Here is a 22,769-nt window from a genome sequence, read left to right as displayed (position 1 = left end):
CACAGTATTGAAATAAAAAACAAAAAGTTTAAGGATAGGCGCCAATTTTTAGTTTTTAAACGCTAAATGTACTCCAACCCTAAACACACATTTGTCTCAAAACAGTGATTCATTTCGTTTATAAGATAAACAAATGAAATTCTAATTTTGAATTTAGAATTTTCGCTTATTACTGTAATGGCCAAACTGCCAGCTATACATTTATGTATTTTTTTTCATCGTATGAATTCTTTTTTGTGTTAAATTCGGACAGAAACAATGAAAACGGAAGTGTTTCGATTTTTTTGATGAGAAGTGTATTTCGTAGAATGGACGGCCGATGGGCCGTGGGATTCTCGAGTGACCACCGCGGATCGGAAAGCGCAGCGTAGGTAGCCCCCCCCTTACAAGGTGGACCGATGACCTGAAGGTCGCGCGAAAACGCTGGATGCGGGCAGCAGAGCATCGGTCATTATGACGAGCATGGGCATAGAATAAGGAACAATACTACGCATGGAACGCCAACTCTCCGCTCCCCACTAACGGCTAAGCTAGGTTTACCTCACCCCCTCGGTCTTGCTTTAGTATGGTGTCAGACGTCACACACACAGATGCACGTGTACGATAACGTCAATGTGTAGTGTCTGTGTAAAACGACGTATGTTGTATGTGGGGTGTGTCTTGGGGAGGCCTATGTCCAGCAGTAGATGATTTCCGGCTGATGGTGATATTACCTAGACGAAGCTATACTGATTGTCGACGGCGCGAGTGTCGTGGTGCGCACCACTCGCAACTGACAGCGCCTCCAGCTCCGCACGGCGCATGCGCACGTCACTGCCGTGGGTTACCAGCTGGAAATAATATTGAAATGTATTAATTTCATATTTTTAAAGTCGGTAAAAAGTTAATATCATAAAACTAAGTATGTAATTTATTTACATTATTTACTATCTATTTACTACACTTCACGTATATTTCTTTTAAAATATATTTTTTTAAAGGCGAAACGAATAAGGGCAGCCTTGTTTGTGATACGCGTTGGTGCTAGTTCAAATAGTAAGTACACAGTGAGGAAAAAAAAATGAGAATAAGCCGCATAATTATCATCAGGAAAAAGTCTATTTAAGTATGTCCCACTACTGAACATATACCACCCTTCAATCAACCGGAGGGGTTATGGAGCATACTCCACGCTGCTCTTAACGTGAATTCCGAAGCATGGAATCTTACTTATATACTTACACAAAATACAAAAAAAAATGTCTAGTTTAAACAAAATTACATGTTATACAAACGAGCACAAAAGCTACACTAGCATATAGCACAAACAAAATTAATTATAAAAATAAAATAACAAAAGCACACTTACCACACAGTCGCACAAAACAGGCAAAAACAAGACTGCAAATAAAAACACGAAGCCATTCCATGGAAAATAAGTTTAATAATAAAATTTACAACCAAGAAGATTATAATTAAAGCTCGAAAGAACGTGAGTTCGATTTGTACAACTTATAAAACAAATGTATAACATACGTAGGCTAAATGCTGAGTTAGCCGGAAAATGTTGGTATTTACAATGTGCAAAAAAGTATGTTTCATAAGACAAGAGCAAGAGGTTTACAAACCATTGTACTTTTCTTTGTCTAACGTGTGGGATGTGAGGTGGATTACTGATGGCAAGGGAACTATCGAGCTGCCATAGGTCCTTGATGGCTCATGTAACGACTACATACTTAACAAAGGTGGCCCTAATATTTAGGTGGTGCGACACCTCAAAGTGTTGCCAATCAACCCCTCAAAATACAAAACCCAGTTGCTCCCCTTTAGATGGACCAATCTTGTTGATTTTGCCAGTCTTTTTCCGGCTAACCCTTTATAAAACTTCTATTCTAAATGTTGTTAGTATCAACCACAGGTATCAACAGTCCATCGAGTAGAGACTACGAAGGATTAATTCTACTCTAAACTTCTGGCAAACCTCTCATAAGAATCATGAATAACACGATAAGTTGTATCTGATGCAAAACTCAAAAGGCGATGCAAAACATACGTACAATAATACGTAATACTAACCACATAAGAACTATATTACGCAAAAACTACTACTTCAAAATCGCACCCCTGATGCCGGGCAGCAGCGGTATCAGTACTGGTTGGAGGCCGAGGAAATGGACTCTGGTAGGGCTCTAGCTAGAACATCACCGATTAAGAAATTGGTCGGTGTACTGCGGAACGGAAGGCGATTGGGGCAACCACCGTTGTACACGCTCTATCTATGGAGTAATGGCGATTACTCCACCGACAAGAGCGCAGCTCTTAAATAAAGAGAGAGAGAGAACTATATTGGCAATGGCAACCACTCAATAGTCTCTCCCTGTATCTTTGCTTGTGCTGCGCGTGATAAATACACGCACACACACACAACTACAGAAAATCTATGTGTGCGTCGTATCAGAATAAAAGGAATTCGTATAGTGTGCGTATCCGTATAGCTCGGCTTCTGGATGTCTATACACAAATTACCCGTTAGATGGCGTACCGAATAAATTTCATCATCATCATCATCAACAGCCTATATACGTCCCACTGCTGGGCACAGGCCTCCCCTCAATCAACCGGAGGGGGTATGGAGCATACTCCACCACGCTGCTCCAATGCGGATTGGTGGAGGTGTTTTTACGGCTAATAGCCGGGACCAACGGCTTAACGTGCCCTCCGAAGCACGGAATCATCTTACTTTTTCGGACAATCAGGTGATTCAAGCCTGAAAAGTCCTTACCAAACAAAGGACAGTCTCACAAAGTGATTTCGACAATGTCCCCATCTGGAATCGAACCCGGACCTCCAGATCGTGAGCCTGACGCTCTTACCACTAGACCACGGAGGCTGTTAGTTTATTATGTATAAGTATATTATGTATAATAGGCCGAATAAATTTATTATGTATAAATTATAAATTTCGCATCGAACGGTACTATAAGAAAGTTCTTAAAATGAACACTAGATGGCGTAACGCTTAATAAATTTCGTACTTAGGATTTTACTCTGTTTCGTTTGATTTCTTGTATGTGTTTTTTCTTATTGGATTCTAAGGTAGGCAGTGCTTTATTGCTTATTAGAGATACACGCCACTGACTCTGCACCAGATACAACTGTCTCGCCTGACAATAAAGCAAAGTGAATTTATACATTATCATTGTAGAAGAAAACAAGACTATTAACACGAGCTGACTAGCACTATTTGCTGTCTCTTTTTGAAATAAGTCCATATTGCTAGTCACTGTCTCACTCTTTCAATTGTTTCGTTTCTAGGTAAGTTGACATTTTGACACTGCGGCATAGAGTAAAGAAATACTACGCGTAGAACGGACACTCTTCGAACTAAATTTACCTCACCGCTACGCTGGGTCACTTCAGTGTAAATGGCAGTTAGCCGTTAAAGAGTAAGGGGAAGTGCGCGCGGATAGTTTGTCTCGCTCACACTCACGCGGTTGTTGCATACGGTAAAAATAAGATTTTTGCATGGAGTGTCCGGCCTGTGACTTCGAGTAAGTAGTCTTAATTAGTGTTTTAGAAAGTGGCCCTTGTTTTATTCCTCGATGCATATAGAACTTTAGCATTACTACACACATTTGTGAGTGAATCATACTCTTTTACATGATGGACTAATGTTATGGGCGATAGGCTGATCCCTTATCACCATAAGGTTCATCATATCCAGCTTACGACATCGTATCAACAGTGGCTGCAAGTTGTCTTTGATTACTTGTGGCTCTACCCACCCCATTAGGGATTACGGGCGTGAGTTTATGTATGTTTATGTTATGTATCATACTCTTTTAAGAGTACTTTTCAAATATTTATCACTAACGTATAGCAGTATACTAGTCTCTATTAGTACACTGAATATAGATTACAATTATCTATATTTATATAAAAACTTTTATAACTACTCTTGTCATAACAAGATATACCTATATCTTCATAAAATTTAGTCTTAAAACCTATATTAATTATCTTATAATCATATTTATAAATATGAATTTACAATTTATTTAAAATAAATAAAATGCATATGAGGAATCAAAAGTAATTAAGACTTGAATCAATGTTAGTTATCAAATTGATATAATAATTGAGACCACTGCATTGCTTTTTGTTCGACAATGACTGTTAAGTGTATTAGATTTTAAAACGATGTATAAATGTTTATTGCTGCTATATCAGCTATATATATACTTATCAGTTATATATATAAAAACTATATATATCATTTGAACGAATTATTGTGAAATCAATCCTAATCTACACATAGTCGCATACATTGCAAATTAATGCAGGTTTAACATCCATAATGGTGCTAATTCCTGTAAACACCATCTAATTTTATTTTAAGTTATATCTGTCATTTTCTTATCCGCCGAAAAGGAAAGGGACGGGTAATCGACAAGCATAAAATTTATGGAACACACGTCAATTTTAAGCACAAATCTAAAACAACCGTCTAAAAATTCGCCCGGGTTATTCATTTATTTACTCATTCTTCCTAAAATTAAGAGCTGTCAATCATCCGTCCCTTTCTTTTTCGGCGGATAAGAAAATGACAGGTATAACTTAAAGTAAAATTAAGAGATGTCTGCAGGAATCGGGGCCAATATATCGTCTACGTAAGCGCTTATTTGGAAATTCACATTCGGATGTTTTTTTTTTGTTAAAACCGCGCAATAGACAAACTTGTTTCATTCAATCCAGGCAATAAATTTGCGGTCTCAATTTTTACTCGGAATGAAATGAATTGAAAGAAATCGATGTTTTCAGAATGTGATTTTTCAAAATGGCGCTTGTTTTCAAAATAAGGGGGGAGGGGGGAGGTGCGTGGGGTTAAAATGGCCACATCGAAGCAATTCATCTAAAAAAACCTAACTACATTGACATTTGCGCATAAACAAAAAAGTAAGTGCGCAATGCAATCAAATAGCAATATTGTTTTCTTAGATGAATTGCTTCGATGTGGCCATTTTAACCCCCTAGTTTCTATTCGGGCGAACACGAACTTAACCTGATTTTAGTTCGACAGCTCTGAAATTAGTGCTGTCCTTTACTTACTTTGGTGCTAATTCCTGTAGACACCATCTAATTTTATTTTAAGTTTAACCTGTCACTTTTTTATCCGACGAAATGGAAAGGGACGGGTAGTCGACAGAATTAAAAAACCCTCCCAAAATTTTATATTGGCCAATAGGCCAAATCGCCTCTACAACAACAACTTAATTCTATCGAGTAATAACCCGACAAGTAAGTTGACAGCATACGTCATACAGGTTACATATCAGCGAGATGCCTATTTTATTCGCCCGGATTATTCATTCATTTTAAAATTAACAATTGTCAATCATCCGTCCCTTTCCTTTTCAGGGCATAAGAAAATGACGGGTATAACTTAAAATAAAATAAGGAGGCTGGAATCGGGGCCATTAAGTGCAAGAAAGAACTAGTTTTAGTCTTGTCAAAGTTGGTGTTTGCTCGAATAGGCACCTTCATGAAATAGTAGATATAACTACCTACTATTCTTGTGTTTGGGAGTGACTGGTTTTTTATAACAGTCTTATAGTACGGTCACGAGCATTAATATGTATACACTTTGGTACCATGTCACATTAACTTTTTTGACAAATTGAACTGTGAGTCTCACTAAATGTCAAATATGTTAGTGCGACAGAGTCCTAAAGTAGGTACATTATATTGCTCATGACTGTACGTGTGATAAACCGACATATAAAATAACTGAGCAACAAAACGAGACTAGTTGTGGATAAATAGATCAATCTTTCTATACTAAACATTAGTTTTATTATTATCACTCGTCATCAATCAATTTTAGACTGGACATTAGGAAAGAACATAGAGTAGTTTTTATATTATGAATTACTTAGGGGTGGAATAAACATGCCGCGTGCGATAACCGAAGTTCACGCGGACGGAAGACTAGTTTATGTCAAGAAGATACATCATCATCATCATAAATTTAAGAGCCACGCTCTTGTCGGTGTAGCATTTTCCATTCCAGTCTATCAAAGGCCAATTCCTTGACTTCCCTATAAGACACGACGTTAACCTTTTCTTTAATCTGTTCCATGAAGCTCTTCTTGGTCTTTCCCTTCCTCTCTTTCCTATTTATTACTCTTTTATTTTTTTATTTTGGATTATTATTACTATTTTGTACAAAACATAGCATCTGTATCTCCGGGACAGAGGTGTGTAGTACGCACTCACTCCTCGCCAGTTACGTTTAAGTCCAATGTAATAGGGCGCGAGTCTACTGCCATTAACTGGGCAGAAATCCTGGAAACCGCGTGAATTCAATGTACTACTTGACAACCAAGTCAATTGAGATACTTTTTACGAAACGTCCAGACGAAAGTTTTCTTTGGAGTTTGTATGGAGATACTGACCTATGACGTCATGAACAAAATCGGTCAAACGTTGTATTCATTGTTACTTAATTCATAAATAAAATTCGAAAATAAATCGAAAAGTAAAATGAGATTGTTTTTTTATCATCTTAGACTAGCTTCTATTTCTAGATTAGCATTTTATAATTTATCTTTGACCCAATCAAATACCCTATTATCTATGTTCCAAATATGAATTCAAATTCAAAAATCGAATTCAATTCATTGATGTAACGATGTAAGTCACGCCTTCTCCGATCAGGGTTATCACTAATTCTACATTTAAATCGTGATTATATTATTAAACGAGAACGAAATGTCTAACAGAAAGCTCAGTGAGGTGTGGATACTTAGTTTATCTTGTGATGGATGTACCTCTGACTACTCCGATTGGGATATAGTCGTAAGCTTAAGCTTATGAAATTCTTTTTTAAGACTGATTTATTTATCCTTTCTAGTTTAAGCTAACAATCGACCAGAATTCTCTGAAGAATGAAGTAAGAAGTATGTACCTATATAAATTATATGTTTGTAATCGAAATTCTTTACAACTACAAAGTTTTAAAGAAAGAAGAGAATAGAAATGGACAGTATTTGTACTTTGACATATTTTTTAAGAGAATTCCGGTCTTATAGTAACACTAACACTAGTATTTTAAGATGTAAACTCGAAACTTCCTCCACTGGACTCGGCCTCAGCTGAGAATTTTGGTATTTTAAGTTGAAATTTACGTTCTTGACTTGAGGACTTTACTGGACTTGACATTTTTCTTTTTTTTGTGGACTTGCAGATACCGGTGACCAGGCGGTGGGAACCTGCTTATTAGTAATATGTTCTGTTAATGTGTACGTTGTCTTTGTAATTATCATATAATTTATTTTTGTAATTATCGAGCCGTGCTTTTTTTTAATCGTTCTATTACTAACACTAGATTAAGTTGTTTATTGCTTGTTACTAACCTATATGGAACATGTCCGAAATAAACTTTTTTTTTACTGACTGGAGTCGAGCATATCATACTACCAACACAATAATACGAAAATAATGACGTCATGCCTCTACTCGGCCACACTGCAGTAAACGAGATAAGATTAAGGCGTTGTTTAAGAATACCGAGTTTGAGCTGTGTTCCAGGTCTTCCTTAAGATCGCCTCAGCAAAGGACGGAGTCGAGAAAGCTTCGAGTTAACATCTTAAAATAAGGGTGTAAAACTACCGAGCTATATACAACATCGCTAGCGACAAAATACAAACACATACAAGACAAAACACAACAGTACAAAATCTATATTGCAGTTGTGCGAGTTTTCGACAAACATAAGGGTGACCCGAAGAAGAAATATGATAAAAAAATAACGAAATGGGTGAATATCAAAATTGCCAAGTTTGGTGGCGAACTTTCATATAATTTTTTCGTGAAAAATTGGGTTCCGACATGAAAAAGGATCCATAAGGATCCTTTTGGATCTTTTTCATGTCGGAACCCAATTTTTCACGAAGAAATTTTGATATTCACCCAAATATAACTTAGCATTACACTTGTATCAGTGTAAAGGTCATTAGCCCATTTAGACGACTCTGCTCCCACCTAACACCGCCCGGAACTAAAACGACTGCTGGCGGTCAACCACCGAGCAGTCTGGAGGCGGGAAGCTTGCTGACACCGAACTGTCTGCTAGTTTATGTTGTCAATACAAACTATGTCATGCCATGACTTAAAACCCATATTTGAATGATATTTTATTAGTCGTGTAAGTGGGCTGAGGCCATAATAGTACACATTTAAGTCTTGTGTAACAGAGGAGAGCTTATTATTGCTAGTCACTGTCTCACTCTTTCAATTGTTTCGTTTCTAGGTAAGTTGACATTTTGACACTGCGGCATAGAGTAAAGAAATACTACGCGTAGAACGGACACTCTTCGAACTAAATTTACCTCACCGCTACGCTGGGTCACTTCAGTGTAAATGGCAGTTAGCCGTTAAAGAGTAAGGGGAAGTGCGCGCGGATAGTTTGTCTCGCTCACACTCACGCGGTTGTTGCATACGGTAAAAATAAGATTTTTGCATGGAGTGTCCGGCCTGTGACTTCGAGTAAGTAGTCTTAATTAGTGTTTTAGAAAGTGGCCCTTGTTTTATTCCTCGATGCATATAGAACTTTAGCATTACTACACACATTTGTGAGTGAATCATACTCTTTTACATGATGGACTAATGTTATGGGCGATAGGCTGATCCCTTATCACCATAAGGTTCATCATATCCAGCTTACGACATCGTATCAACAGTGGCTGCAAGTTGTCTTTGATTACTTGTGGCTCTACCCACCCCATTAGGGATTACGGGCGTGAGTTTATGTATGTTTATGTTATGTATCATACTCTTTTAAGAGTACTTTTCAAATATTTATCACTAACGTATAGCAGTATACTAGTCTCTATTAGTACACTGAATATAGATTACAATTATCTATATTTATATAAAAACTTTTATAACTACTCTTGTCATAACAAGATATACCTATATCTTCATAAAATTTAGTCTTAAAACCTATATTAATTATCTTATAATCATATTTATAAATATGAATTTACAATTTATTTAAAATAAATAAAATGCATATGAGGAATCAAAAGTAATTAAGACTTGAATCAATGTTAGTTATCAAATTGATATAATAATTGAGACCACTGCATTGCTTTTTGTTCGACAATGACTGTTAAGTGTATTAGATTTTAAAACGATGTATAAATGTTTATTGCTGCTATATCAGCTATATATATACTTATCAGTTATATATATAAAAACTATATATATCATTTGAACGAATTATTGTGAAATCAATCCTAATCTACACATAGTCGCATACATTGCAAATTAATGCAGGTTTAACATCCATAATGGTGCTAATTCCTGTAAACACCATCTAATTTTATTTTAAGTTATATCTGTCATTTTCTTATCCGCCGAAAAGGAAAGGGACGGGTAATCGACAAGCATAAAATTTATGGAACACACGTCAATTTTAAGCACAAATCTAAAACAACCGTCTAAAAATTCGCCCGGGTTATTCATTTATTTACTCATTCTTCCTAAAATTAAGAGCTGTCAATCATCCGTCCCTTTCTTTTTCGGCGGATAAGAAAATGACAGGTATAACTTAAAGTAAAATTAAGAGATGTCTGCAGGAATCGGGGCCAATATATCGTCTACGTAAGCGCTTATTTGGAAATTCACATTCGGATGTTTTTTTTTTGTTAAAACCGCGCAATAGACAAACTTGTTTCATTCAATCCAGGCAATAAATTTGCGGTCTCAATTTTTACTCGGAATGAAATGAATTGAAAGAAATCGATGTTTTCAGAATGTGATTTTTCAAAATGGCGCTTGTTTTCAAAATAAGGGGGGAGGGGGGAGGTGCGTGGGGTTAAAATGGCCACATCGAAGCAATTCATCTAAAAAAACCTAACTACATTGACATTTGCGCATAAACAAAAAAGTAAGTGCGCAATGCAATCAAATAGCAATATTGTTTTCTTAGATGAATTGCTTCGATGTGGCCATTTTAACCCCCTAGTTTCTATTCGGGCGAACACGAACTTAACCTGATTTTAGTTCGACAGCTCTGAAATTAGTGCTGTCCTTTACTTACTTTGGTGCTAATTCCTGTAGACACCATCTAATTTTATTTTAAGTTTAACCTGTCACTTTTTTATCCGACGAAATGGAAAGGGACGGGTAGTCGACAGAATTAAAAAACCCTCCCAAAATTTTATATTGGCCAATAGGCCAAATCGCCTCTACAACAACAACTTAATTCTATCGAGTAATAACCCGACAAGTAAGTTGACAGCATACGTCATACAGGTTACATATCAGCGAGATGCCTATTTTATTCGCCCGGATTATTCATTCATTTTAAAATTAACAATTGTCAATCATCCGTCCCTTTCCTTTTCAGGGCATAAGAAAATGACGGGTATAACTTAAAATAAAATAAGGAGGCTGGAATCGGGGCCATTAAGTGCAAGAAAGAACTAGTTTTAGTCTTGTCAAAGTTGGTGTTTGCTCGAATAGGCACCTTCATGAAATAGTAGATATAACTACCTACTATTCTTGTGTTTGGGAGTGACTGGTTTTTTATAACAGTCTTATAGTACGGTCACGAGCATTAATATGTATACACTTTGGTACCATGTCACATTAACTTTTTTGACAAATTGAACTGTGAGTCTCACTAAATGTCAAATATGTTAGTGCGACAGAGTCCTAAAGTAGGTACATTATATTGCTCATGACTGTACGTGTGATAAACCGACATATAAAATAACTGAGCAACAAAACGAGACTAGTTGTGGATAAATAGATCAATCTTTCTATACTAAACATTAGTTTTATTATTATCACTCGTCATCAATCAATTTTAGACTGGACATTAGGAAAGAACATAGAGTAGTTTTTATATTATGAATTACTTAGGGGTGGAATAAACATGCCGCGTGCGATAACCGAAGTTCACGCGGACGGAAGACTAGTTTATGTCAAGAAGATACATCATCATCATCATAAATTTAAGAGCCACGCTCTTGTCGGTGTAGCATTTTCCATTCCAGTCTATCAAAGGCCAATTCCTTGACTTCCCTATAAGACACGACGTTAACCTTTTCTTTAATCTGTTCCATGAAGCTCTTCTTGGTCTTTCCCTTCCTCTCTTTCCTATTTATTACTCTTTTATTTTTTTATTTTGGATTATTATTACTATTTTGTACAAAACATAGCATCTGTATCTCCGGGACAGAGGTGTGTAGTACGCACTCACTCCTCGCCAGTTACGTTTAAGTCCAATGTAATAGGGCGCGAGTCTACTGCCATTAACTGGGCAGAAATCCTGGAAACCGCGTGAATTCAATGTACTACTTGACAACCAAGTCAATTGAGATACTTTTTACGAAACGTCCAGACGAAAGTTTTCTTTGGAGTTTGTATGGAGATACTGACCTATGACGTCATGAACAAAATCGGTCAAACGTTGTATTCATTGTTACTTAATTCATAAATAAAATTCGAAAATAAATCGAAAAGTAAAATGAGATTGTTTTTTTATCATCTTAGACTAGCTTCTATTTCTAGATTAGCATTTTATAATTTATCTTTGACCCAATCAAATACCCTATTATCTATGTTCCAAATATGAATTCAAATTCAAAAATCGAATTCAATTCATTGATGTAACGATGTAAGTCACGCCTTCTCCGATCAGGGTTATCACTAATTCTACATTTAAATCGTGATTATATTATTAAACGAGAACGAAATGTCTAACAGAAAGCTCAGTGAGGTGTGGATACTTAGTTTATCTTGTGATGGATGTACCTCTGACTACTCCGATTGGGATATAGTCGTAAGCTTAAGCTTATGAAATTCTTTTTTAAGACTGATTTATTTATCCTTTCTAGTTTAAGCTAACAATCGACCAGAATTCTCTGAAGAATGAAGTAAGAAGTATGTACCTATATAAATTATATGTTTGTAATCGAAATTCTTTACAACTACAAAGTTTTAAAGAAAGAAGAGAATAGAAATGGACAGTATTTGTACTTTGACATATTTTTTAAGAGAATTCCGGTCTTATAGTAACACTAACACTAGTATTCTAAGATGTAAACTCGAAACTTCCTCCACTGGACTCGGCCTCAGCTGAGAATTTTGGTATTTTAAGTTGAAATTTACGTTCTTGACTTGAGGACTTTACTGGACTTGACATTTTTCTTTTTTTTGTGGACTTGCAGATACCGGTGACCAGGCGGTGGGAACCTGCTTATTAGTAATATGTTCTGTTAATGTGTACGTTGTCTTTGTAATTATCATATAATTTATTTTTGTAATTATCGAGCCGTGCTTTTTTTTAATCGTTCTATTACTAACACTAGATTAAGTTGTTTATTGCTTGTTACTAACCTATATGGAACATGTCCGAAATAAACTTTTTTTTTACTGACTGGAGTCGAGCATATCATACTACCAACACAATAATACGAAAATAATGACGTCATGCCTCTACTCGGCCACACTGCAGTAAACGAGATAAGATTAAGGCGTTGTTTAAGAATACCGAGTTTGAGCTGTGTTCCAGGTCTTCCTTAAGATCGCCTCAGCAAAGGACGGAGTCGAGAAAGCTTCGAGTTAACATCTTAAAATAAGGGTGTAAAACTACCGAGCTATATACAACATCGCTAGCGACAAAATACAAACACATACAAGACAAAACACAACAGTACAAAATCTATATTGCAGTTGTGCGAGTTTTCGACAAACATAAGGGTGACCCGAAGAAGAAATATGATAAAAAAATAACGAAATGGGTGAATATCAAAATTGCCAAGTTTGGTGGCGAACTTTCATATAATTTTTTCGTGAAAAATTGGGTTCCGACATGAAAAAGGATCCATAAGGATCCTTTTGGATCTTTTTCATGTCGGAACCCAATTTTTCACGAAGAAATTTTGATATTCACCCAAATATAACTTAGCATTACACTTGTATCAGTGTAAAGGTCATTAGCCCATTTAGACGACTCTGCTCCCACCTAACACCGCCCGGAACTAAAACGACTGCTGGCGGTCAACCACCGAGCAGTCTGGAGGCGGGAAGCTTGCTGACACCGAACTGTCTGCTAGTTTATGTTGTCAATACAAACTATGTCATGCCATGACTTAAAACCCATATTTGAATGATATTTTATTAGTCGTGTAAGTGGGCTGAGGCCATAATAGTACACATTTAAGTCTTGTGTAACAGAGGAGAGCTTATTCCCAATAACCGGGCAGAAATCATGGAAACTCAATTAATTCTGTACGGTCACGAGCATTAAGTATACACTTTGGTACCATGTCACATTAACTTTTTTGACAAATTGAACTGTAAGTCTTTGTCAATGTCAAATATTTTAGTGCGACAGAGTCCTAAAGTGGGTACATTATATTGCTCATGACTGTACACGCCAAAAACAGAGTCTTGACATTAATATACTTGAAATATTAAATTTATTTTCTCTAACATAGCATTATTTGGTTTCGTCATAGCACTGGGAATATCGGTGGGGGAAACAAGAAAGTTTTAAAGCTGATTCAATGCTTCAATAATTCTCTTGCTATGAATTGAATTATTCAATATATTGAGTTCAATGACCATAGAGTAAAGAGGTAAAGTGCATTTCAAGACTTTCTTTTTATTGACTTTTTAAAGTACTATTAGTACTCAATATTCTAGATAGATGGCGCAGGGGTCGTCTTAATGACGATACTTAGATCGAAAGATTTTTTTCCGGTGGTGTAATGGTTAACACGCTCGTCCCGGATTGACAACAGCTGCAGGTTCAAATCCTGTCCGAGTCAGACATTTTTTCGATTTAATTTTCTCACATGAGCTAGTGACTTGAATCGGATATTTTAGTCTCAAATTGAAGTAAACTCCACACGTTTTAATGGTTGCGGTTAATAAACCGCCAACTTAATTTCAATTTAATTTACCAGTTCTAATTAGCTTTACCTTTGTTTTGCACTCGTCCGAAGTGAACGGCACTATATTTAGAATTTATAGGACTAAAATTAGCTCTATCTCTTTCTAGCACGTGTTTGTAAGTGAAGGACGGCACTAGTTTACGAGCCGTGAAACTAAAACTTAAGTTTGTGTCCGCTCCAATACCCACCATTGACGGATAAATTACGAAAGCCGAAATACAGTCATATTGTAGTCCTACCTATGTGTAATGAATTCTACAAAATTACTGAATAAAATGAAATTACGAGATTCACCCTTTAGTTTGTATGATTATGAAGAATAAAATGTATGACACTGTGCTGAGTATACAAATTTTAGAGCTCTAGAAAACATTTTACACATAGCTACATTTGTCATATAATTTTTACTCTTATTAACTACTACTTGTAAAGTTTACATTAATTATAAAAGCTATGGCTAATTGGCTAAGGCACGTTGTATATGACAAATGTATATTTAAATGCACTTTTTTGTGATTATGTTTTACATTATTATTATGGCTCGTTTACACTGAGATACATGAGTTTGTTTAACTATTGTGTCTGGGAATCTCGGTACTACGAAGTTAAAAAAAATCGTAAAAAAAACAAATTAATCTTTTTTATCACACCAGTTGACAGTCAAGTACCCAGTGTAAACGAGGCATAAAGCTAGGAGTATCACAAATCATGTGGCCCTCACTTGGTGACGGTCGTCTTGGCAGACGACGTACTGTGTCAGCGTGACGTCAGCAGTGCCCCCTGACTCCAGCGGTATGGGGTTGGTGCGGAAGTGCTCCAGCATCTCGTGGACGTTAGGGAACCAGAGGTGTTGGACTCGACACTGCCCGGTCTCCGAGAGAGTCATTCGGAGGTGCTTTGCTCGACCCTGTGAAAGGAAAAGAAACATCTGAAGTGAAGTCTGTGCACATCCTGGTAATTCTAAAACCATTTCGAGATTTTTAACTCTCTTATTAGTTGGATGATGTTTATTTTAGCAATAATCATGTATTCATTTGTCCTTCATTTGACCATATATAACCTGTATACAAAATGTCGTTGCCAAATGCCGTTTATAATAATTAAATTTCATACAATCTGTGCAATGGCATAAACATCATTCAACCAACTTTAGGAGATGCTTTTTAAAAAATATAATAAAAAATAACTACTACATGAAAAGCAAAAATATTCAATGAAGTTTTATTTTTCATAGCTTAAACTTTCATTTAGAAATATAAAATAATAACTTCAAAAGTTCTGAAGTATCTATATTCAGTAGGTTTATCCTTTATCATTTTTTACATAACAAACGTCTCATACGCCAACTACTACCCTCACAACCTGTATAGCCAGGTAAAAGAATCTGCTGGAAAAACCTCAACACAGGGCCCTAAACATTCTTGAAAAAAAAAAATGCAATACCTTACATACCCTATTTCGTTGCAACACAGTACCTAAGTACTTATCTATCTAAACTCTACCTTGTGCAAATGCAGTATGTGGAACCAACCTGGAAATTGAATGTGAGCACGTATTCCCCGCGGCGCGTCTCGCTCTGGCGCACGAGGTAGCAGCCATGCTGCGCCGCGCCGCCCGCCAGCACGCAGCCAGCCGCCGCCGACCGCGCCAGCGTACCGTGGAACCACGGCCACTCCGACAGGCTCACGCGGGGCTCGCACGCCTCCTCCGCTATCGAACCTGCCGGCCAACATGGTATTACACCCACACTACAACCCAGCTTGGAAGGTTGTTTGTAAAGAATACCTATGGGTTGACGAAAGACGAAAGTCTGATGGTAGGCGAATCACGAGAATGTATGTAGATTGTCTGTCGGTTTTTATAGGATACACTTTGGTGAGTGTGCGCAGGAACTTGACAAGTTAATTCCACCCACTCCATTCCATTTACGGACAACTAGGCGTCGGCGGGCGTTTTATCCTTATTTTGTGGATATGTCGTGGCCAGGGGGGTTAAAATGGCCACATCTAAGCAATTCATCTAAGAAGGCAACTTAACATTTCCGCATATAAGCACAATGCAAAAAAATATCAAATAGCAATAATATTGCTGTCTTAGATGAATTGCTTCCATGTGGCCATTTTAACGCCCCCCCCCCCCCCCCCAGATCTTAGAATTGGTTATTTCATATACCACCTATCCACACTAAACGTTTTGCCTCTTCCTTTTTGATACGAACAGCAAAGGACTGAAACTGTCTGCCGTCAAAGTACACATTAAAAGTGCGAGCGAGACAGTGTGCGGCCCTTCCCCTTTACAGTTTTACGGCCATTTAAAACCTAATATAACTAAGACTGGTATCCAATACCCAATAAGAATTGACGCGGTTCTAAATATAGGGTTATTCTTTATTCTAAGATAAAGGATCAGAAGTGACATGTGGCCACAAATTGGGCAATAGCACTTCTACATTAATAAATTTCGAAATATACCTAGTTCAGCCTCCTCGGGCGTGTCAGTAGCAAGGTCAGCATTGCTAGTGCTAGCTGGCAGGTCCCTTCTCGGTGGCAGGTCGGGTGGTGCGGGCTCGGGCAGCCCCGCCAGCGACTCCGGCGGCGGCTGTGACGTCGGCGCCGACCGCATGCAATACTTGATCGTAGCCAACCATGACTTCATATCGTCCACGTCCGCTGCCTCTATTACATACTCCATGTTGTTGTCTGCCTGGAATTTTATTTACCGCTTGTTTATTTTTTAATGGTAAGGCAGTAATGATTTTTTGGTGACTGTGACATTCATTTTAAATAATTTAAAATTTATTCATTACTTTCCTTAATTTGTTTATTGATTTAATTTCCCACAAATATAAAAGCACTGCATTGCATGTTTTTTTTTTTTTTTCATTTTTTGTGGCCGAAAATGCGATCGGTCGACTGACCATAAGCAGTTTTGATGGTTTGGTTTTAGTGGCGTGCAGGACAGGCCCCCTCATTAGAAGGCTGCCTTCATTGAGGTGCTACTGTATGTTATCCCATATGTGCGTCCTTTTGAGATGTCTCATATAGTGGTTGTCACTTAAACTCCGGGCCAGTTTGTTTTGGTGATGAGTTTTATGTCATCATGTAAGATATCTATTTTTATTCTCCGACCAACTTTGCTTCACTAATGATTAAAGGCTGAATCCTTAAAGAATTTTAACAAATATTATAGGTATACTAATTTTCTTAATTGTAACACTGCTTACCTTTAATACAAATGTATTTTCATGATCAGGCATCTCTAATGCAGTTGTTTCTCTAGCTTCTGATATTAGGAAACAGAACACTCCGCTTCTAGGCTTCTGGGCCTTGGGTGGGGAGTAGAACTCCAGCATATAGCCACCGACAGTCTTTACTAACGCCAGTCTACATTTCTCCCATTTCTGTGGGCCTCCGGGCTGTTCCAAACTTTCCGGAGTTAAATAATTCACTAAGCCCTCTTTCCTACACTCTACCACTATCTTAGCTAGCTTAGTCTTACTTTGTTTGTTGAGATTCGACGACAGTTCCACTTCATCCGAGTGCTGCTTGTGAAACAAACCCTTGCCGCGCCTCAGCCCTTTGAATGACAACCTCCGGAAGAACGGTTTGTGCTGTATCTTCGGAGAGTCTGTATCTTCGGAATAATCACTTTCGTCGTGGGCGTGCGTCCCATTAGGAACCTTGTGTTGAGTTTTTAATTTGACTATTTCGTACTCAAACTGTTCCGAGAAACAGTCGACGAATTTTTTGAGAATATCCTTGTGTGAGGGCGGCGGCGGCCGGACTGGATCGTTGCTGGCATGTACGTAGTGCAGGCACGCCTTGGCGACGTCCTGGGCGGCGGTCTTTGCCTGTCGCTCGCAGAACTCAACCCATCCGTCGGGCTCGCCGTCGGATGGGCCCGCGCCAGCCATGGCGAGCAGTTTCTTGAGCAGCTCCACTTGGAAGGCGATGATATCACATTCCACACAAAAACAAACGGACACCGCAGAAACTATACACAAGAAAACACTTTTTATCTCGATAACATCAGGAATTTCGTTATCAAAATAAAATTCACGATGCTCTACAATCACAAGATTTTCTCGCGAAAACAAGTTTTGTTGCCATACGAAAAAAATAAATAGTAAACATTTTTTATCAAAGACCTTGTATAGAATAGACGGATAATATTTTAGAGTGACGATCAATTTTTTTTTTTTTTGGTTTGGTTTTCCCCGAAGGGTAAGGCAAAGGGAACTATGCCCATACAGCCATGTCTGACGTATTTTTTTTCTTGATGATTAATGAAATGATGAAAGGTGATGATGATGAAACCTAAGCCCCCACCCTCGGAGTAGAATCCTACTCCGAACCCCAAACGAATTAACTCAAAAGTCCGCATAAACTTTTGAGTTATGAAGCGGCTTCCTGACACGAAGCGAAAATAGGCAGATACACTTTGTTTATTGAATACTCCAATATAATAACACTCGCGAATGTCTTCCGACTAACTTAATGCGATCATTAACCACAAAACACCACTTCGTATTAATTATTTAGATTATTCAATGAAGAAAGCAACTGTCCCGTTCCCGCCTCCCGCCAAAAAGCCGAGTGACGATCAAACTATCACAGCTCTCTTTCTTCCCTATGGCAACAATCTCTGTGGAAAAAAGAAACAAACATAGACAAACACCGCTGTCTAGAACGTCAGTGTTTACCGTTTTGAGATGTTGTGGTAGTCAGCTGGATACCAAACCTGCCGTTAGTTTTTTGGTGTTTTGGGACATTATTTTAACTTTTTATATAAACAATCTGTGAAATAGTTATTCATTATGAACCATGGCTTGCGTAGCTATTGGTTGTGAGAGTAGAATGGGTGTTATAATGGAGAACGATCAAACAATGTCTCACCATGGGTAAGTTATCGACCACATAATACATGTTTGTGTGCAAGAAATACATTACCTGGTCTGGTTTTTGTAAAGTTTATTGAGCCCTAAACACGATGCAGACGCATATTTTCAGCAAAGCCGTCACATTTGTACAAATAATTGATTTCACATTTTACGTTAATCAGCTTTGACAGATCATGTACCCAAAGTATTATAAGTAGTGTTGTCCTTTGATATCGATAACATAATATTATGTTTGAATGTAACATCTACATGTTGCGTTATTCTATTCACGTTTAATTTATTTTTCGACCTGTTTCCGATTTGGATGAAGATTACATAAAGATATTGTATTTTCCAGATTTCCTAAATATCCTAATTTACGAAACAAGAAATTAAGAAACAATTAGATTCAGACCATGAAACGAGATAATTCTCTCTTCTGAAGGACGCCTTCTCCTTATTTAAGCCTGTGCTAATTACATTTCGATGTATCTTGCTTTCTATCGAGCAGGATACCAAACAAAAATATTACATAGAGATGCAGTACCAACAATATTCACTCACATATCTCACATAAGGTGAGTTTAAGTTTAGTTATAAGTTTATAGATAAATTTGCAGCTATTTCGTTTTTGTATTCTACATTAGCATGGAAAAAATATTTCAATACAATACAAATATTCTCTATTGCACAAAATAATTAGTATGAATAACTATTTTGGTAATTACCTGTGATTATTCCTTCTATAAATAATTAGTATGAATAACTATTTTGGTAATTACCTGTGATTATTCCTTCTATAAATAATTAGTATGAATAACTATTTTTGTAATTACCTGTGATTATTCCTTCTATGTGCAATGTGTAAACATGCAATGCTTGTGTATTTGTGTGCTCCACGTTAATATGTGCCATTCTTGCAGGTAAAGTTATAACGACCAGAGCCGACACTATACACTTCTAAAGAAAGTGAACAAGAGGAAATATTTTTTTTTTATCACCAAAAGTCGGAATTGTTCAGTGCTTCGTAGTCATTGTATTCTAACTATATTGAATAAAAATCTTATAAATAAGTATTTGCTTTTATTCTTTAATCGCATTGAGATAATCCCCGAAATATACTAGAAGGTCGTCTACTTCTTGTATCGAGAGCCGATTCGATTTCCGGTCAAGTCAATGAAAAACGTGTATTTAATTTTTATAAAAGGGTAGGTATGTGATTTATAGCAACCAAAGGGTGGCCGCAATGTCGTATTAAAATGATACTATAGTATATGTGGACTAGATGGACCGTCCTCGACCTCCTCGGCCATAACACCTTGCGAAATGACATAGATTCAAAAATGATAAATTGACCTTTAACAAGTTTGTCCATGATAATTACGTTGAATAAGTGGTTCTGAATCTGTCACCGCAACGTACGGTTCTTCTTAGGTATCTTTCTATCAGGGTACAAATAGGTATCGTTTTAACTAATTTACTTGTGGTTCTACCCACCCAGGTATGGATACTAGGTCGTTATTTCTGTATTTAATTAATCATTCAATTTGTAATGTATATTTTTTTTTAGATCTTGGACTAACATGAAATATTTAGCCAATAATAATGTCGATAAAGACATGGAACGGCACTAGTGATTCTGATACAAAAACATATACTATAGGTACGTTTCTATAACAAACCCGCTACACGAGTACAAAAGACGTTACGACGATAGTATATTTATCTCTTTTTAACTTATGACGGCTCACATGAATGCGAAAGACAAAACCTATGTTTTTCTTTCGTCTTAAATATGCTCCGTCTATTCTATACAAGGTCTTTGTTTTTTATGATTGAATGAATGAATGGTAAAAATATTTTGGTGAGTTTTCGGCAAATTTAATGATATTTCGGAAATAGCTTCGTCTCTTTTATATTCTAACAAAATCTCCAGAATACTTCCATTATTTTACAGTCAAGGAAGTTTTTAACTGCGCCATCTGTTGTCGAATAGCAAATATAATTTTACGGACATCAGTCATAGAATAACATAGAATAAAGATAATACCGGTAAAATATTTTTCTTGCACAATAGATGTCACTGTTGGTAACGTATATTGTTCGTAATGTTACTTTCAAAAGTGCCATTTCTGTAAAATGTCCTAGCAACATTTTAGAGCTTGCCTGTCCGAAACCTCTCTTCCTCTCTTTAGGGCCCTTTCTCAACAGTCCTGGCGCATGGTGTTTGTGTACAGTGGTGCAACCACAAGACACCAGTAAGGTAGCGTTATACAACTGCACTTTGGTCACTGGTGTCCTAGTGAGATAGGGCACTTAGGCTATAGGGCATTACTCGGTCGGCGCTTCAGGTCAGTTAGGCGAATAGGTAAAAATGATTATTAATTGTACTAGCCCAAATACCACCACCAACCCGCAGCGGAGCAGCGTGGTGGAGTATGCTCCCCTCCGGTTGATTGAGGGGAGGCCTGTGCACAGCAGTGGGACGTATATAGGCTGTTTTTGTTATGTTTATAATTATAAGTACTTATATACAAAGTTCTTATACCATCGTCTTCATATCGCTCACAAAGTTATAAATTTTATTACAGCTGGCCGTCGTTACGTAGACGAATAAATGCATGATATTTGCGTAGGTACTTACCTTGTATGTAGGTAGGTACCTTATGTAAATGTGAAAGTTCATGTACGAACTATTTACGTAGAAAACAGCTGCAATAAACACAGGGTCAATGTCCGTACCTAAATAAGGTAACGGCGTTTCACGTTTTATCCCGAAACCTGACTACGACAAAACAAATCGAAATTCGAAACGGCCTCCGTGGTTCAGTGATTGAGCGTTGGGCTCACCATCCGGGGGCCCCGGGTTTGAATCCCGGTGTGGACATATCACAAAAATCTCTTCGTTATCCCTAGTTTGGTTAGAACATTACAGGCCTGATTGTCCGAAAGTAAGATGATCCGTGCTTCGGGAGGCACGTTAAGCCGTTAGTCCCGGTTACTACTTACTGATGTAAGTATATAGTCGTTATGAGTCATGTCAGGGGCCTTTGGCGGCTCAGTAATAACCCTGACACCAGGGTTGATGAGGTTGGTGTTCCACCTCACAACCCACACGATAAGAAGAGAAGAGAAGAAGAATCGAAGCAGCAGTGTAGCTTTCTCCATTCTTGTCTATCAAAGGCCAAATTCTTTGACTTCCTTATAAGACACGACATTCGCGTTCTCGTCAATCAGTTCCATGTAAGCTCTTCTTGGTCTTCTCCTTCCTCTCTTTCCTTCTAGCTTCCCTTCTAGGTAATATGTTTTTAATAACTTCGACGTGTCTTATTAGAACTTATGTTAAATGTAAATTACCAAAATAACTTTAGTTTTTTTCCTAGTAAATGTGTATTCAATGAAATGTTTATGCATTATTTATTAACGTCGTTATTATAAGCAGCCGAAAACAGTCGAACTCTGTTCTACTCTAAAGCCTTCCTGTTCAATCGTAATAATCTGTGGTATAAACAGCCTCTGTGGTCTAGTGGTTAGAGTATGGGCTCACGATCTGGAGGTTCGGGTTCTATTCCTGATGGGGATGTTGTCCAAATCTATTTGTGAGACTGTACTTTGTTTGGTAGGGATATTGTAGGCTTGAATCACCTGATTGGCCGAAAAAGTAAGATTCCGTGCTTAGGACGGCACGTTAAGCTGTTGGACCCGGCTATTAGCCGTAAAACACTTCCTCCAACTCACAGTGGGAGCAGCGTGGTGGAGCAAGCTCCATATCCCCTACGGTCGATTGAGGGGAGACCTGTGCTCAGCAGTGGGACGTATACATATATGCTATTCATGTTATGTTTATGTTATGTAGTATTACACGAACCAGGGATTGTCTTTGGGTGCACTCCCATAGTGCAGGGATAATTGCCGGTAGGTGTCACACAACATATAGA

General features: G+C 37.5%; 1 protein-coding gene and 1 long non-coding RNA gene across 2 annotated transcripts; one reads left to right on the top strand and one right to left on the bottom strand.

Annotated features, from left to right (window-relative positions):
• Positions 1-18,033, bottom strand: LOC126376381 (SH2B adapter protein 2; the record flags this gene model as incomplete). Its single annotated transcript, XM_050023706.1, has 5 exons — positions 1-830; positions 14,674-14,859; positions 15,484-15,671; positions 16,424-16,655; positions 17,176-18,033. Coding segments are annotated over 5 exons (1,581 nt in total), but the record flags the coding sequence as incomplete, so codon positions are not given.
• A 517-nt stretch (positions 18,034-18,550) lies between these two features.
• On the top strand, positions 18,551-19,849 carry LOC126375968 (uncharacterized). The gene is made up of 3 exons (XR_007567668.1): positions 18,551-18,852; positions 19,190-19,409; positions 19,755-19,849. It is a non-coding gene; the product is annotated as an uncharacterized LOC126375968 (long non-coding RNA).
• The last annotated feature ends 2,920 nt before the right edge of the window (positions 19,850-22,769 follow it).

The sequence above is a fragment of the Pectinophora gossypiella genome, chromosome 20, assembly GCF_024362695.1.
Source record: "Pectinophora gossypiella chromosome 20, ilPecGoss1.1, whole genome shotgun sequence".
NCBI classification, from domain to species: Eukaryota; Metazoa; Arthropoda; class Insecta; order Lepidoptera; family Gelechiidae; genus Pectinophora; species Pectinophora gossypiella.
Note: the sequence above shows the minus strand (reverse complement) of the source record. Positions and strands in the feature narration are given on the sequence as shown.